This window comes from Homalodisca vitripennis, chromosome 2 (genome assembly GCF_021130785.1).
Source record: "Homalodisca vitripennis isolate AUS2020 chromosome 2, UT_GWSS_2.1, whole genome shotgun sequence".
NCBI lineage: Eukaryota > Metazoa > Arthropoda > Insecta > Hemiptera > Cicadellidae > Homalodisca > Homalodisca vitripennis.
In genome coordinates, this window is record NC_060208.1 from 73,417,356 (window position 1) to 73,433,094 (window position 15,739).

A 15,739-nucleotide genomic window follows, 5' to 3' on the forward strand; every position below is an offset into this window, starting at 1 on the left:
AGTAATATGTTTATAAAACTCATAAAAACATAGAAAAATTATCATCAGAGCATTGGGTCATTCCACATCAATTCAACCAAAGAAAAATCACTTTCTCACCCACCATCTCAGATTTTGATGAAAGTTGGCTTGTTTGTTCTACCCATGAAGATAAGTCACCATGCCAAATTTTAACACTCTACCTCTTACCGTTCCCTTTTTATAGCCTTTCAAAGTTTTGCATTTCCGCAAATTCTAACCTATGGATATCGCAAAATGAAGGACACTTACGTTTCGAAAATAATTTGTAACTTTTTTATTTACCATTAAATCTCCATGAAAATTTATAGGCTTATTCTTAAAACAATGAAGATTCTAGAAAAAAATACCTTAAACCTCTAAGTTAACCTACTAGGGCTGAAAAAAATATTTTGTTTGCATCTTTGTATTTTTTTAAACGAAGACATAGTTTAGCGTTACATTAAATATCGTCGAAAGGGTATGTGATAATCACAAAAACTTTTTTTTCTAAATAATCCTTACTAAATGGGCTATCAAATGATGAAAAAATATTAATTATTTTTATTTGATGCTGTTGCTGATGACGCACTTACGTGTCAGATTTTTTTATTTGTAAAAGGTAAAATTTACATAACTTTGTTGTTTTCCTTTAAAAAAAATAATTTAAAGCACTTACTCAAATAAAAGTATAAAAACGTACTTCAGTGCACAGCATAGTGCATTAACCCTTTGAACGCCGATTTAAATTTAGTAATTTTTTAGATTACGCTCATTTAAGGTAAAAAAATGAAAATGAAAATTCCTTAAAGCTAATTTTTTTAATCATTCCTAATGACTAATAACACACAAAAAAAAGTAAATTTTACAATAATGTAATACTTTCATTAAAATAATGACATTTTTTAATAATAATGGAATATTTCAATAAAAATCAAATTCAATCAAATGGTTACAGAGTAATCAAATACATGTGATAAAAACTGGGCTATGTACATGAATATGAAAACAAATAAAGTGTAATATGCTGATCTTAATGAGTTTACAAGTTCTGATGATAGTTTTAGTCAGTTGTATGGTAAACTTCGAAACACAAATCAGGATGAAGCCATGGGGTCTCGGGACATGACTTGCAGAAGTACATTGTCTCCTTTCGTAATCCATTTCTTGTACAAACAACACACCTCCTGGATCCTTGAGCTCTTTTTCCCATAAAATGTTGCTTGCTTTTTTCTTGAGGAACATTATTAGAGTTGGTCTTCCACGCTTTCTTCGTTGCGTACGTAGATGTACTTTATCTGCTACCAAGTCGTTAACCAAACTTTTCCAAAAATCTTTATGGGTAAGTGGTTTTTTTCCAGCTGCTTCTTGAACATTTTTATATAATAAGTAAGAGTTGACAATGACCACTTCTAAAAGCCAAAAAAAAACCTTACGGTACCATTTCTTCGTACGCCTCATGAACTGATAAGACGCGATAAAATGGTCGCTTCTATCAACTGCTCCCATTCTTTTGGTATAGTCTGTTACTACATCTGGTTTAGGGGTTGGATAATTATTTGGCCACTTACTTTGTACAAGGCTCATATTACGTCTGCTCCCTTTTCCCTTCGTACTCAACATGTGCACAACCCTTTTATCCTTCCAGGACAAGACCAATAAATCTCCTTTTCTTTTGGAGAGAACGTCTCCTTTCTTGAGCTTTTTACCATCAGCTTTCAAATTAGGAGGCATACCAACTCGGTTCGGCATAACAGTACCAGTTAAAACACACCCTAAATCAAGGAGTTCTTTAGCAAGTTCAGGGCTTGTGTAGTAACGGTCTGTATAAACTTGTAATCCTACATAAGGGTTTTTAGGATCTTTTCTGCAAAATTGACTCACAAATCACTTTTACGATTTGTGTAGTCTTGAGAAGGGTAGAATTAGGAATTAGGGTTTGCTTCCCATAATAAGGTATAAAATTGTATATATACCCATTTGTGCTGTCTGAAATTACAAATATTTTTATTCCAAATTTAGTGGGTTTCTGTGGATTGTAGACTCTGAAAGATACTTTTCCCTTGAAAGAAATAGTACTTTCGTCCACAGCTACATATTTACTAGTATTATAAAATAGACCACACTTTTCCCGTATGTGATCTACAAATGGCTGAATCAGGTATCCTTTGGGTTTTGCATCACCCTGACCTACTTCATGATAAAAGTGAATGTTCCAAAATAGGTTTAAAAATTCATTTTTAGAAAAAACATCGCTGAAAAATGGGATTCTACTATCCCATTTTGTAGAAAAGTATGCCTCAATTGGTCAGAGGCATCAAACCCATGTTTATAATAATGCCAATAAAAGCTTTAAAATCACAAGGATTTATATCTACCCATTTGTTTACTCGTGCATGAGGAGAGTGAGTGTTATCTTTTCGTTTGTTGGCATAAATATTGGTTTCATCACAAATAAATTGTACTATGTCATCATTCATAAATAATTCAAAATACTCTATGGGTTTGGTGTTACTGTCAAAATGAGATGGTAAAACTGGACCATGATTCACATTATAAATTGGTATACTATTAGATGACCCAGGATCATCATTTGTAACATTGATCCATACAGATGTAGGTGTAGGTTGAGCATTATTGTGCAAGGTAGGACTTCTTACCTGTTGCTGACATAGGTCTATGCCTACTTGTGGTTGTTGAACATTCACATCATCATTATCGTCACTGTCAGTATAATTGTTTAAAAGAGTATCACTAATATCATCTTCATCCACATCATTGTAAACACTAGAAAACGTAGCATTCAAAACGTTAGCAACAAAATCGTCATAATCAGAATCGTCAGGGTGATGAGCCATAATTACACAACAGACAAAACAATAAAAACTTGATTTTAACACAGAAAACACGGTAACAATAACTTTTTACAACTGTTTGTATAAGGAATGACAAAGAAAGAACACTTCCCAAAGGCACCATGCGTGCTCCACTGACCGTCGGTAATGGCGGATAGTATCGTCATCGGCGTACAGACGGGAGAGAGAGAACAGCTGTCAGCAACAAAAAAATGTATTGTTTAGCTACTGCGGCCAGCTGACAGCTGCAACTGGATTATTTGGTCAAGCCAGTACATTACTTAGTATTGTGGCTTATATACTGAGCTTATAAACTTCATAAACAGTAATAAAATATATTTATATCGATCGGCGGATTATTTCGTCTTCAGCGTTATAAGACCTAAAAACATCGCAGATTATTTCGTCTACGGCGTGCTAAGGGTTAAAACTAAGTCAGCATTGAACGTGTTAACTGCCAGTTACAGGGTTGGGGATTCAAGGTTTAAAAATTAATTCAAAATAGAGAATGAAATTTTGAAAAATTAGAAATATATCTTTGGCACTCTAGTCAAGTGCTTAGCAAATCTGAATACTCAAATAGGTATTTAAAGTGTATGTTTATAAGAATATTAGTAATACTTGTTAAATAATCCTCTTTTCCACCATCTTGTCCTCAAACTGTCGATCAATTTAAACTCTTGCTCTTGGTTTACTCTGAAAAGCTGTTGTACACTGAGAGGTGCTTGAAACAAAAGGCATTTTTATTTATTTACCTATTTCAGAAAATGTATCCAGTTTTATAGAAAGTGGAAATATTATACCTGAATCGGTACATCTCATCCCATGTACAACACTAAATATTGAACTTTGACATTTTACACGATTCGCACATGCATGAAATATAAATTTTTGTCATAATACGTTTAAAAAATTCTTCAAAGCGTTGTTTATTAGGTCAGTGCAACACACTGAATTTTTGCTCACTGCACACATATGCATGATTGCGCATACAGTGGCTGTTGTCATGTTCAGAAATATGATTGGCACCCCAAGGATTGAAGTGTGTTTATGATGAGATATTATGGTCGAAAACTAATGTATGTAGTATTGCTTTAAATCTAGGAATTTCCATACCAAACTGTCAATGACTGGGATTCTACTTTGAATAACTCCTCATTGTTGCTCAGTACGGTAATATCCATGGAACTTTGGGTTTTAAGTAGATCTTCAGTTAACATTTTTCAATCACATTTAATAAAAATTATGTGTTGAGTAAAAATAGTTTGTGTATTTTTTACCATTTTGTCCAATAATTGCTTATTATTCAAATGATTTATTCTTTGATTTCTACAATGATATATTTTGTCCTTCTTGCTTCTAGATAGTCGAACTAAGACAGCTCATTTTTTAGTGAACAAAATTACTATTGCGTAAAAATAATGTTAGTGTCTATAGCATGAACACCGAGATTTATCAGTACAAGCTTGTGGTGAATTATGGAATTGTTGATTTGTCTGGGTTTTAATTGTAAGCATGGAAATTTAAAAAAATATTTATTATATGTCCTAACATTGAAATAAATGATAACAGAAAAAAGGAGGCAGGTATATTGTCATGCTGTAAGCTTCAAGCAATCATTTGTAAGCCGACGTCTGAAGCATGGGAATAGTAGTTGAGATAATGATTAAAAGAAAGACGATAGTCAGAATTGATATTAATGCTCTCCTCGGGGGGCTTGACATGTTGTCCTTGTCTCGTTTTCCATACTCTAAGATGAGACTTTCATTACTCTTAAATATGCCTTTATTGAGTTGACAGTTGAGTCACCAATGGCTATACAAATCTGCTTAAAGTGAAAGTTGTGCATTGTCACCTTCTTAATGCACGTATCTTATTTCAGCCTGGACAGCTACAGTAAAGAGACCACGCCACTGAGTCAAATATTTGGTGGTTATCTGCGAACTGAAGGTGCGTTAATACTAGAAAGAATAATAAATTATTCTACAAGTTTTAATGATTTCATTTAAGCTTTGTCTCTATAATTTTCTTTTTCTTATGATATTATGTTGATAAGTATGTATGCTTATTATCATAAATAAGATTTAAAATTGTAGGTAACTGTGAAATTACTGCACAATTAATAAATTCTTTTATTTATTCAACTATGAGTTTTAATTGCCTTTGGCATTTTGTATTTGGACTTACAAAAACAACGAAAATGAAATCGGTAACCAATATAGTATTCACTGTAATATAAAAGCCAATAGTTCTTAGATTTCCTCACTCACGTCACTAGATATTCTTAGCTGAGGGGGTCAAAACTTGAATTTTAGGAAAGCCCTCTCTTTTGAGAAATGGAAAAGAAACTTTTAATGTAATATTAAAAACTGATTCATTGAAACCTGAAAAAACTTTTAGCCTACTAAATTTATAAGTATTGTACAAATTTAAAGTTTTCACAACTCAAAATTCATAACAATCAAATTACTTTATTTTGTTGCAATTGACAATATAATAATAGGATTTATGTATTATTATAGAATATATTTTGTTTTTTATTTCGGGTATTAAGAAATTCTGTTAACTCACTAAGGCTATCTTATAAACATTTTCCTCCATCTAAAGAGCTTAAACCTGGCTCATTAAGTATACAGTTTGTAAGTAGGGTAATTTATCAATACTTGGGTTTTCTGTTCAATGTTGTTTATATTTTTTTAGTAGTTATCTGTTTTTAGTAGTTATTTTAATCCTTGGTGAAATGCACTGAAATATTCAAGACCTTCAAATGGAAATATTTGTATAAACTTTTTAATGTTAAAATGATTATTTTGTTTAATGTACAAGCACAGGTTATTTTTATATTAAATTACAGGTCAATTTTTTTTATGACAAATATTTCAATCTTTAGGAAGTAATCACTTCTGGACAATCACTACATTAGGTGTTTGTAAGAGTAAGAGTATAGGAACTAAGCAATACACAAAATAGTAAATGAATACTTGTTTAATGTTTTGATCATGAAAATTTTATAAAGGAACTGTTTTTAATGGGTATAACAATAAAAAATAGTATTTTGAATTTAGGTCTCTCAGAATACCAGCAATAGTAGCTGAGCATTACTTCCAAATTTGGAGATTATTTTACACCAGTTTCCATTAACAAATTTTTTGTTTGGGAAGAAACTCCTCAGTCATTGAAGATTAGAATCGTGCAAAGTTTATCTATGAGGCACTTGCAGGAAAATCGTGTAACATGTCACTATCTCTTGTACTTTTCTCCAGTTTATCTAAAATTCAAAAACATGTAGCTTTGTTTCCTAGTAATTAATACTTGTAATGGAATATTAAACATTATATAATGTTCTGATACAAAATATATCTGTTTGTGAAAGAGTTATATAAATTATTAAACACTAAAACAGTAAATCCCTATTAGTAATAAGTTTTAATTCTTCTCAAATCTTTACTACAAATAAATTTTAATTACAATTTTTTTTATTAATTTTTAATTGTTAAGAAAACTAGAATATTCATGCAGTTCCTAAATTAAGGCCTCTGTGGCATATAATGAATATAGTGAAATATTGGCATATAGTGAATGGCTGGCCACTATTTTGCAACTCTCACAACGGATTTAACATGTAATTTAATTTTAATTTTTGTTCTGTGAACATTCATATATAAATGCTAAGAATACTATACTATATATAAATACTAAGAATAAATAACAAATATATTTGAATTTGATTGAACATGTGTCAGTGGAATTTGTTGACTCAGCTATTTTTTATTCATAAATGCCCTTGGCCCTCTATAGGTAAAACTGTAATTCACTGCTTAAATTATGTCGAGTGTTATAAGTTTCTAAGTTGTGACTGAACTGCTACAGTGAGGTGTCTGGAATGCCGGAACATCTCCCTGACATTCCAGCACTTCCAGGACCTGCTGCTGGACATCCGGCAGGCGACGACAGTGGACGAGGCACTGGAGGCGTACTTCAGTAGAGAGCGTCTTGGCGACGGTGAGGAGGCCTACCGTTGTGATAAGTGTCACCGGCGTGTTGCCGCCACCAAACAGTTCACTGTCGAGAAACCACCCAATGTACTTTGTATACAACTCAAGAGGTAAGACAGTTATGTAGAAAAATTTTATTATATAACCCCACACATCAAACTATTGTGTCTTTCATTCAGTAATAACCTTAACCGTACTATATGTTACAATTACTTAGGGTTATAATGAGTTCATTTATTATTATTGTTATTTACCATAGTGAGTGATGTTGGAATATCAAACTATTTAGTTTGGCACCTGGCAAAATTAATTAAAAAAACAAATGATCAATTAGTCATCAAAAGATGATAGTGATATTTTTTAATCATTATTTTTTTATAAATTGGATCAGTGAACATTGCCTGAGCTAAATATTTATTTATCTTCATAATTTAACCTTGAAAATTTAGTCAAGAAAAATTTGTAACTATCACATTATGTAAAACCTCTGAAGAGAACTAGCATGTTAACTATAGCTTTACCAAGGACTCTTCATGTACAGTGGCTCAAAAATGGCTTAAAAATGGTTTTTTCAAATCCACTTATGTTAAAACTTGAGATTACAGGGCAGCCCGTCTAAATTTATACTTTATCATTACAGACCTTGAGTTGCTCAATCCAAATCTCATGAGGTGGTTTTAGAAAGATCCATTAAACACATCTGTTAACACAAGCATTAACAGTCCAAGTTTTTCTTTTGTAAAGATCAAATCAACTTAAATTAAATCATTTATTGTCATTGATCATCAATATGAAATAAGAATAGTCAAGTACAATGTTCATTTGAGTAACAATATTACAATACAACATGCATTTTGCCAATAATTAATATAAAGGTAAGCAAAGTTAGTCTAGACTAGATTACATAGTGTTATTTATTTATTCTTAAAAGTATTGAATGGAGCAAATTGAGCAGAATAAAATAACTTATTTAAAAATCATACACATTTGGTTTTGTGTGAGGAGCCAGTCTTTGCTAATCATTGCTGAGGTATATTAATAGAGTGGGAGTAAATGTTTTTTATGGTGGAAAACAGGTATAGGTTAGTTTTAGTGAATATTAAGATCTTGATAAATATAAAGGTTAATGACTGTCCGAATTTGGAGTTGTATAAACAGATGTCGGCAGTGATCCAAAGGGCACTTTATAGATGTTAATAGAATGTTTACAGTATGTTATTATCATCTTTTATTAGAGAATTTTTGAAATTACAGTGGAATTGCTCCATAAGTCATATGTAATGTGTGATTGAAATAACTCAAAGTAAATTATCCTCAAATAATCCGCAGAGACAATCTCTTAATTTCCATAGCACATAACTGACAGGAGAAATCCGTTTTCAGAGATTTTAAATGGGGTCAGATTAAGTTAGGTTACGAGTCAATGAAGATACCTAACAGATTTTCCGATCTTGCACCATCCTGAGTTTGATGTTAACCAATACTAATATTTTGTGTTTTGTCTTCATTGCAGTGGAGTTTGTTGGAAGAAAACCAATTTAGTGGCTCAGTTTGGGCTATTTTCATATTATTCTGCAAATCTGATAAATGTTTATTACTTGAGAAAAGAGAGGTATCATCAGTATAAATGATTAAATCAACACTTAAATTTCAGGGCAAGTCATTAATTATAATGTTAAAGAAAAGAGGACACAAAACAGACCCTTGGGGAACTCCTAGATCCACATTTTGAACAGATGAATTAATTGTACCCCATTACTGAAACATATTGTGGAAATAAGGCGTTTTCTGAAACGTATTTTAATTTTAATTTCTCCAAGATAGAAGCAAAGGGTGACACAATAAAATGCCTATCAAATCCATTACATTTATCCACAAAAATCAGCATGAACTGCTCGTAGTGTTGCGGTTTGTGGATATTCTGCCACAATTAGTTTTAACCACCCTTTGCCACATCAGATGATTTTATACTTTCAAAAACGGAGGTATCCCAAAATTAGATACCAGATCTGTCAGTAGGGTTATAGCCTTTTTTCTCTTTTTTAGATTTAATAATTCATAATGTCTTATTTAAATAAAAAATCTATTATTAAAAATACATTGAGAAAATTATGAGTTTCTTTCCAAATACAGTACTAACAAATTGAATTAATTCATCATGTACAGCTGGATCTTTATGGAACAATCTGCCAATCGCATTGTAGTATCAATTACTTTTACAATCCAAAATTTATGTGTGGTCTTTAATGGGTTAGTTATTATTAGAAATAAATATTGCTATGTATTTCTTATCTTTTTCTCACCACGAGTACTGAATTTTGTTGTTAGAGAAGAATAGGTTGGCTTATAGTATTCAATTACTAATGACAGTGTGCCAACCTGTTGCCATTACTGGCATTATATGAACTCTTAAATAAAAAAATTTGCAATAGTTTGAAAGGGAGTTTCATTGCTGGGTCTAAAATAATATTTTCACCACCTGCATTTACAAATTTCCTTGTGAATCAGTGATAATAACATAATAATAACAGCGTATTTCCAATTTTTCTTTAGGTGGAGAAGTGGCTAAATATGGATGTGACAATAAACCGTCAGTACATTTCTTTAGAGTATTCCCGTGGGACACCAGTGTTTACTCTACATCTTTGTGTCATGTCCAGGTTTGGAATTATGGGAGGCAAGAACAGCAGGCACATACAAGTGCAGCAGACTCTGGACCTGACCAAGTTCTGGGTACATCGGGCTGCCCACCCTGGCTGTCGCCTCAGCTACAAGCTCATGTCTCTAGTCATGCACATCGGGCCCTCGACCAACTGTGGCCACTATACCGCCATTGGCCTCACTTCTTCTGGACAGCTCTACCTCTTTGACGACAGTGTGGTCAGTAACTTCAGCATACCGTTGTTATGTTACACTGATTCTGAATTTTACATTTCAACAATCGTACATTTTCGAGAAACAACTTATCAACAGGATTAACACATACTGGAAAGTTAGAGAATTTGAAAACAGACCAGGGAATGTTAGGGATTACTTTTAAAAGTTGTGAAAAAAATCAGGTAAGTAGGTTAAAAAATAAAAACCAGGGATTTTTTTTATATTTAGTTTACCATAAAAAACTTGTTTAGCTTAAAAATTTTGATGAGTTTACTAAATTATGAGAAATAGTTCAGTTTTATATCAATATACTAGTCTACATAAGAATTAGGTTACTGCTGCAATATGAATTCAGTTCTGAATGCTTATCATAATTCAAAAAATACCAGTTTTGATATATGAAAGTAAGATGTTTACTTTGACAAAAAGCCCAAAAAAATACATAAACAAGTTCATCTAACTTTGTGCAAAATGATGTCTTGAGTATTACCTCTTCTACTATGGTGGTACAGTATGCAAGAAAGTTTACCATGTAATTCACTATGACGATAAGGCAAGACAAGCTGTGACAGTAAGTGAATACTGATACCGTAACAATGGAGAACGTATCATCACTTAACAGATTATTGAACAAATTATGTACAAAAATGTGTTGAGAATCAGAAATCTGTCAATCCGACCATTGAAAATGATGCAGATCAAACCAAAAATGTCTTCATGAAATTCAAGTTAGTATTTTTCAAATCAAATTTAATGGTTTGTGAACCTTCCTTGAGAAAATTTCACTCCTTAGATTGTGTCTGTCCATATTGATATTCAGATCGGTAGATGGATTTCAAAAAAGAGATTTCTCAGATGTAAAAGCAACTGAGCAGACAAAAACTATGAAAGATATTGGTCAAAATTACTCAAAATGTTGTTGATGGAAGGCCTCTAAAATACAAGACTGTTAAAGGAGTGCCAGTAATTTGGATCAAGTTTAATTACCTCAAAGTTTAATGTTCCACTATAAAATGCAGGAAAGTGAATGATTAAATGAAGAAAATTGATGTAAACTGTGGCCTAGTTTTGTTGTGATCGTCTTTGGTGGCAAATTCAGTTTTGGATGTCTTTTGGTCCATATAGGCTCCAATTGCCCAAAGTTTCTTACCCTTAATGCATTAATTGATCATGGTTTAAATTGAAACGATTCAATTTTTGATTTAACATTTGGTTTCAGTAGATCTAAATTTGAATTTTTCTACCAAAGAATAACTAGCCCGGTTTTGATTAGTTTACTCTTGTACGATAAGCAAAAATGACTGCAATCTATGAGTATAATCAGAAAAATCATGTTTGATGGCAAAGTGTTTTTGAAAAGTTTGGTTGAGGTTGATTGGTGGACAGTGTCAGTTTTTAGACGCTACACTAAGCGGAAGAAGAAACGGAGCTTAACTCAGATATTAAGGCTGTCTCCGATTGTATACATCTATCTAGGTGTAGTAAAATCTTGGTATACTCATCTAATAAGTTTTGCATTATACTAACGTATTGTTGGTACATATTTCAAAACGATTACAAGAAATACCCATGTTACATTTATTTCCTAGAAAAATGTACATGGGTAGAAACCAACACTCATGTTGTTAAGTTAGGACTGTAAAGAATCATACTACCATGTTATACAAGGAGTGTTTTATAATGAGAAATTCATCTACTGCAATAAATGTCATAAGCATGCACACTGTGCATCTACATCTGTTGGAAAGCCACAGTCACCATTACAGCAACAATTGATCTCATATATATATATATATATATTTGTTCATTTGTTTATGCTTATGTAAAATGGCTCTGCTGATTGTGAAATATGCACTGTTATTCATTTCCTTAGTGCTAAAGACATGAAGGCAGTTGAAATTCACTGTTAGATTTGTAAAGTATATGAATGAAACAATATGAATGATAGAATGGTACTCAAATGGGTAAGAGCTTTTCTAAGATGCCCAAAAATTGCTTGACGAGAAATAGAGTGGCCCATCAGTAATGCTGACGTGGTAAAAGTGATTGGACAGACTCTTTATGATATCTTTGTTATCAGAGGAGTTCCCTCAGGTTAAAGATAATTTAGAATTGTTAAATTGCTGTTTTTTTTTCAAGTTAGGAAAACTAAACAAAGCCTCACTTTGTGCTGAATCCCAGGCTACGCTGGGACTGTAGGTGTAATGAAACATCTTATCAAATTGGCAATTATAGGTACTTTTTGACTGACTCATTATGTATAGTTATAACATTTCAAGGTTGCAGATTAATGTGAATTAGATATAATTGTGTTGTAGGTGCGACTTGTATCAAACCATGCTGTTAGTGGGAACAATGTGTACATCATGATGTATGAGTTGGTCACTCCAAATCCTTATGTTAAGGGTAAGTCTATACAGCCAGTAATTGCTTATTGACTTGTGTAAACTTTTAATTCTTTTTTAATGTTTTGTTTATTGATAGAGTATTTAATTAAATAGCTAAGAAAATTGTTACATTTTGTCATTGTTGTTAAAATTTTACACTACAGGAACACTAGGTTACATTTCAAGACCTGTAAATCCTATGTTTTCCTCAAATAGATGATAACTAACTAATAATATTACAAAGTAAAAGGAAAATTCAAACACTATTTCTGTGACACACAAGAATCTGGAAGTATTGATATCTATATTACATAGCACAGTAAGGTTCATATTTGTAACATTCATATTTGTTTAAGAAATATCACTATAGATTCAATCTAAAAACTCTTTTGTGAGGATCTTTATCATTGGAAAAATGAAATGTAAAAAATGAGGAAATAGTGCTGACTCTTAATTTGACTATAGTATTTTTTTTTCTAGGATGCACAACAAACTTTTACCGTTGCTGTGTTGATGGAATTGTGTGTGCCCTGTCCCAAATTTGTACATCATTGTGTTGATTTAGGCCAAAATAGATCGAGAGACAATGTTAAACCGCTATCTTAATATTGGCTCTTAATGTGGACCATGTTCTAAATTTGTGCAGTGTTGCAGTATGATATTGATTGATCTGTGTCATATTGAATTATTGTCTATGAGCATCAGTAGAATGTTCCAGAGTTTACTTTTACCATTTATGTAATTTGGCATGTTTAATGTACTTTTGCCATCACAAACAGCAGGCTTGATAAAATTCTTGAACTATTTTGACCCAACTTGACGCAAAACTTAGGCACTCACAAATGAAATAATTTAAATCGTTAAATTAAAACAAGCCTGTTAGTTTTAAAAAGTAACCGTATTTTTAATTTCAAATGGTAGTTTTAGGACTTTTCCCATCATCGATTCTCTCCATATTAAGAATTGGAACTGACCCATTGTATTCCCTAAGAATGCGATTTGTAGGTTATGGGGGTTTTAAAGTACCATTACAGAACAAAATACTGTTTAATTGGTCTCCTATATCATTTTCCATCTTTTATATATTTAAAATAATCCATATAAAAAATTTTTCAGCAGAGTTTTGAAATTTCTGAATTTTTTAAATTGTAAAATTGTTTTGTTAAGAACCTTACATACATGACAATTTAGAGCATGTCTTATTGTATATGCGATTACTGCATACTAAGATGCTTTATTTCTTATTATCTGAAGCATTCCTTTAATTATATGCTCACTGATATGTAATAAATATCTAATTTTCTTATTTATGGTTATGCTGTATCATTATTTAGTATGTGTATATTTTGGTAATAACTTCAAATGAAAGCATCGATAAGAGATCAGATGTATTGAAAAGAATACAGTTGACTCTTTATTCGCTGTAAACGATTCCAATAATTTTCATCATCAATCAATAGTTTTATATTGAATAGTCAGACAGTTATACTGAATTTCTTAGTGTTTAGCCATCCCTGACATCTGATGAAAAATTTTGACAGAGGTGGTGGTGATTATACTGTTATCATCCCAGAGCTTAATATAGTAAAACTGTGATAAATTGTCTTATAAATAAAACTGCTTTAAATATAATGGATAGCAGCAACAGTCACTGTAATTTTCAGGTACACCAACAAAAACAGCTGTTGGAAATTGTACGGTAACCAAACCGAGCCCAGCAAGCAGCAATGTCAACGGCACCAGTTCATTCGGGAAGAGTGCACCAACGCCATTGACAAATGGCACCTATGCTTCGGGTAAAGTCTCCCAGCCGTCCACGCCACTCAAGACGATTCTAAATTCGTCTGCCAAACCCACATTCTCAGGGAATCCCCTGTGCGCCAAGTGAGTACACTTTTATGAACTTAAGCAGGCATAATTTAAATTCTTGCTATCCAAAGAGTTGATTGTTTCCTGTGCTGAGGCTATTTCATTGTGAACTCACACATTTAATTTTATAAGGCACAGTCCAAGTAGAAAACCAAATTGTCTTTGTTTATAAATTTGTATACCTTTCACATATCTTACGAATGATGCTGATAACGATTTGACACTGGAATAGCCTTTGTTTGAAATTTCCTTTTGCTACATATAATAAAAATGAAGTACATTTGAAAATTTTTGGAATAATAATGAAGTTCAAATGTACAGGTGTAAACTGTAGAAGTGCGTTTTGTGGCTCCTCACGGGAACTGAAGAGCCTGTCCACCCTAAGGTCAGTGTGTAGAGGTGGTTATAGACTAGTAAACGAGACTCGTCACAAACATTTTTCTGTTTTAAACCTCAAGATTCAAAAATCCTTTTGAGTTTTCTTGTCATTTTAACTGATTTCTGTGTTATTGAAATTGAGCAAAAATAACTTGTCATTATATGTGGGAATTGTTACATTGGTTCTTTCTTGAATGCATTATGTATTAAAAGGAAATAAATAATGTACATATTTCTGTATCTTGTGTTGTGGACTGTGTGTGTAAAGTATTAATGTAGTTCTTTTGCCTTGGTAATCAATTATCTTGAAAATATGTGCTTGTGTTAACACAAATACAAATTAGCATGTTCTTGCAAACTTTACATGACATATTATCTTAGATTTTAACTCTTTCGATTCTAAATATTTTTTAAGGATATGCCAAATATCTCAGCAAATTTTGTTTTGGAAGGACACTATATAAATTTAAACTTAATAATGCTTGTTTTGCAGAACTTTTTATTTATTTTGTAACTGTTGTTCATGATGTTTCCTCTTTTTATTTAGTATAAAATATACTAAATTATAATTCAGGAAAAACTTAAGGACCATATATTATAGTTTTGATAAATAAAAACAATTCAAAACGCACAATAAAATCTAATGTGGGTATTTTAACACTTTCCTTTATTTGTTTACTTCAAACCAATATTGAATTTTAGAAAGCATTTATTTATGACTTTACATGAGATATTGCCTATTTTTAAATAGAATGACAACTTAACTGCTTTTGTTAGAAACTCTGTATCTCCTCAGGGGGGCATGTCTTGCAGTTATAGACATAAATGTAGCCTTAGATTAAAGAATCAAGAATTGTTATTAATTGACAGTCATGAGCTTATAATTATTTGTTCAATCACAAATTAACAATAAAATAAAATTAACAAATAACAGTGGCCTATTTAAAATTTATTTTGAAACTCTTGGTGAAATTAAATTAAGTTCTTTATTCAGCCCAGGAAAACATATCACAATGCTATAAGGCTTGTCAGTAGATAAAATCCTCAGTGTTAGAAATAAATAAAGTAGTTAGTTCACAAGAGAGTTAAAAATTACATAGTTATCTAATTTTCTTGTGAATTGGGTGTAAAATCATTACAGTATATTTAATTTTAAAGTAGCAATTAACAGTAACAATAAACATTTTTGAAAGAAAATTCAGTGTTGGAATCTCCTTCTACGTTAATGGTAATTATTGAAAAATACTACGGGCTATTATAAGAAAAGGACTTCTTAAAGTGGGTAGTTCTGTGAATTGAAACTAAGTGAGTTTTAATGTTTTGTGTACAATAGTTATACAGGGAAATGATTTGGTTTGCACTTGTTTGTAAATTTAAATGA

General features: G+C 31.7%; 1 protein-coding gene across 2 annotated transcripts in view; it reads left to right on the forward strand.

Annotated features, from left to right (window-relative positions):
* The window catches only part of LOC124354170 (ubiquitin carboxyl-terminal hydrolase 36), a 52,128-nt gene that overhangs the window by 23,371 nt on the left and 13,018 nt on the right, over window positions 1-15,739 (forward strand). For both annotated transcript variants that reach the window (XM_046804430.1, XM_046804431.1), the window contains exons 6-10: window positions 4,735-4,802; window positions 6,723-6,957; window positions 9,508-9,727; window positions 12,043-12,130; window positions 13,776-13,995. In XM_046804430.1, coding sequence (XP_046660386.1) covers window positions 4,735-4,802; window positions 6,723-6,957; window positions 9,508-9,727; window positions 12,043-12,130; window positions 13,776-13,995 — 831 coding nt within the window. The remainder of the gene's footprint in view (window positions 1-4,734; window positions 4,803-6,722; window positions 6,958-9,507; window positions 9,728-12,042; window positions 12,131-13,775; window positions 13,996-15,739) is intronic.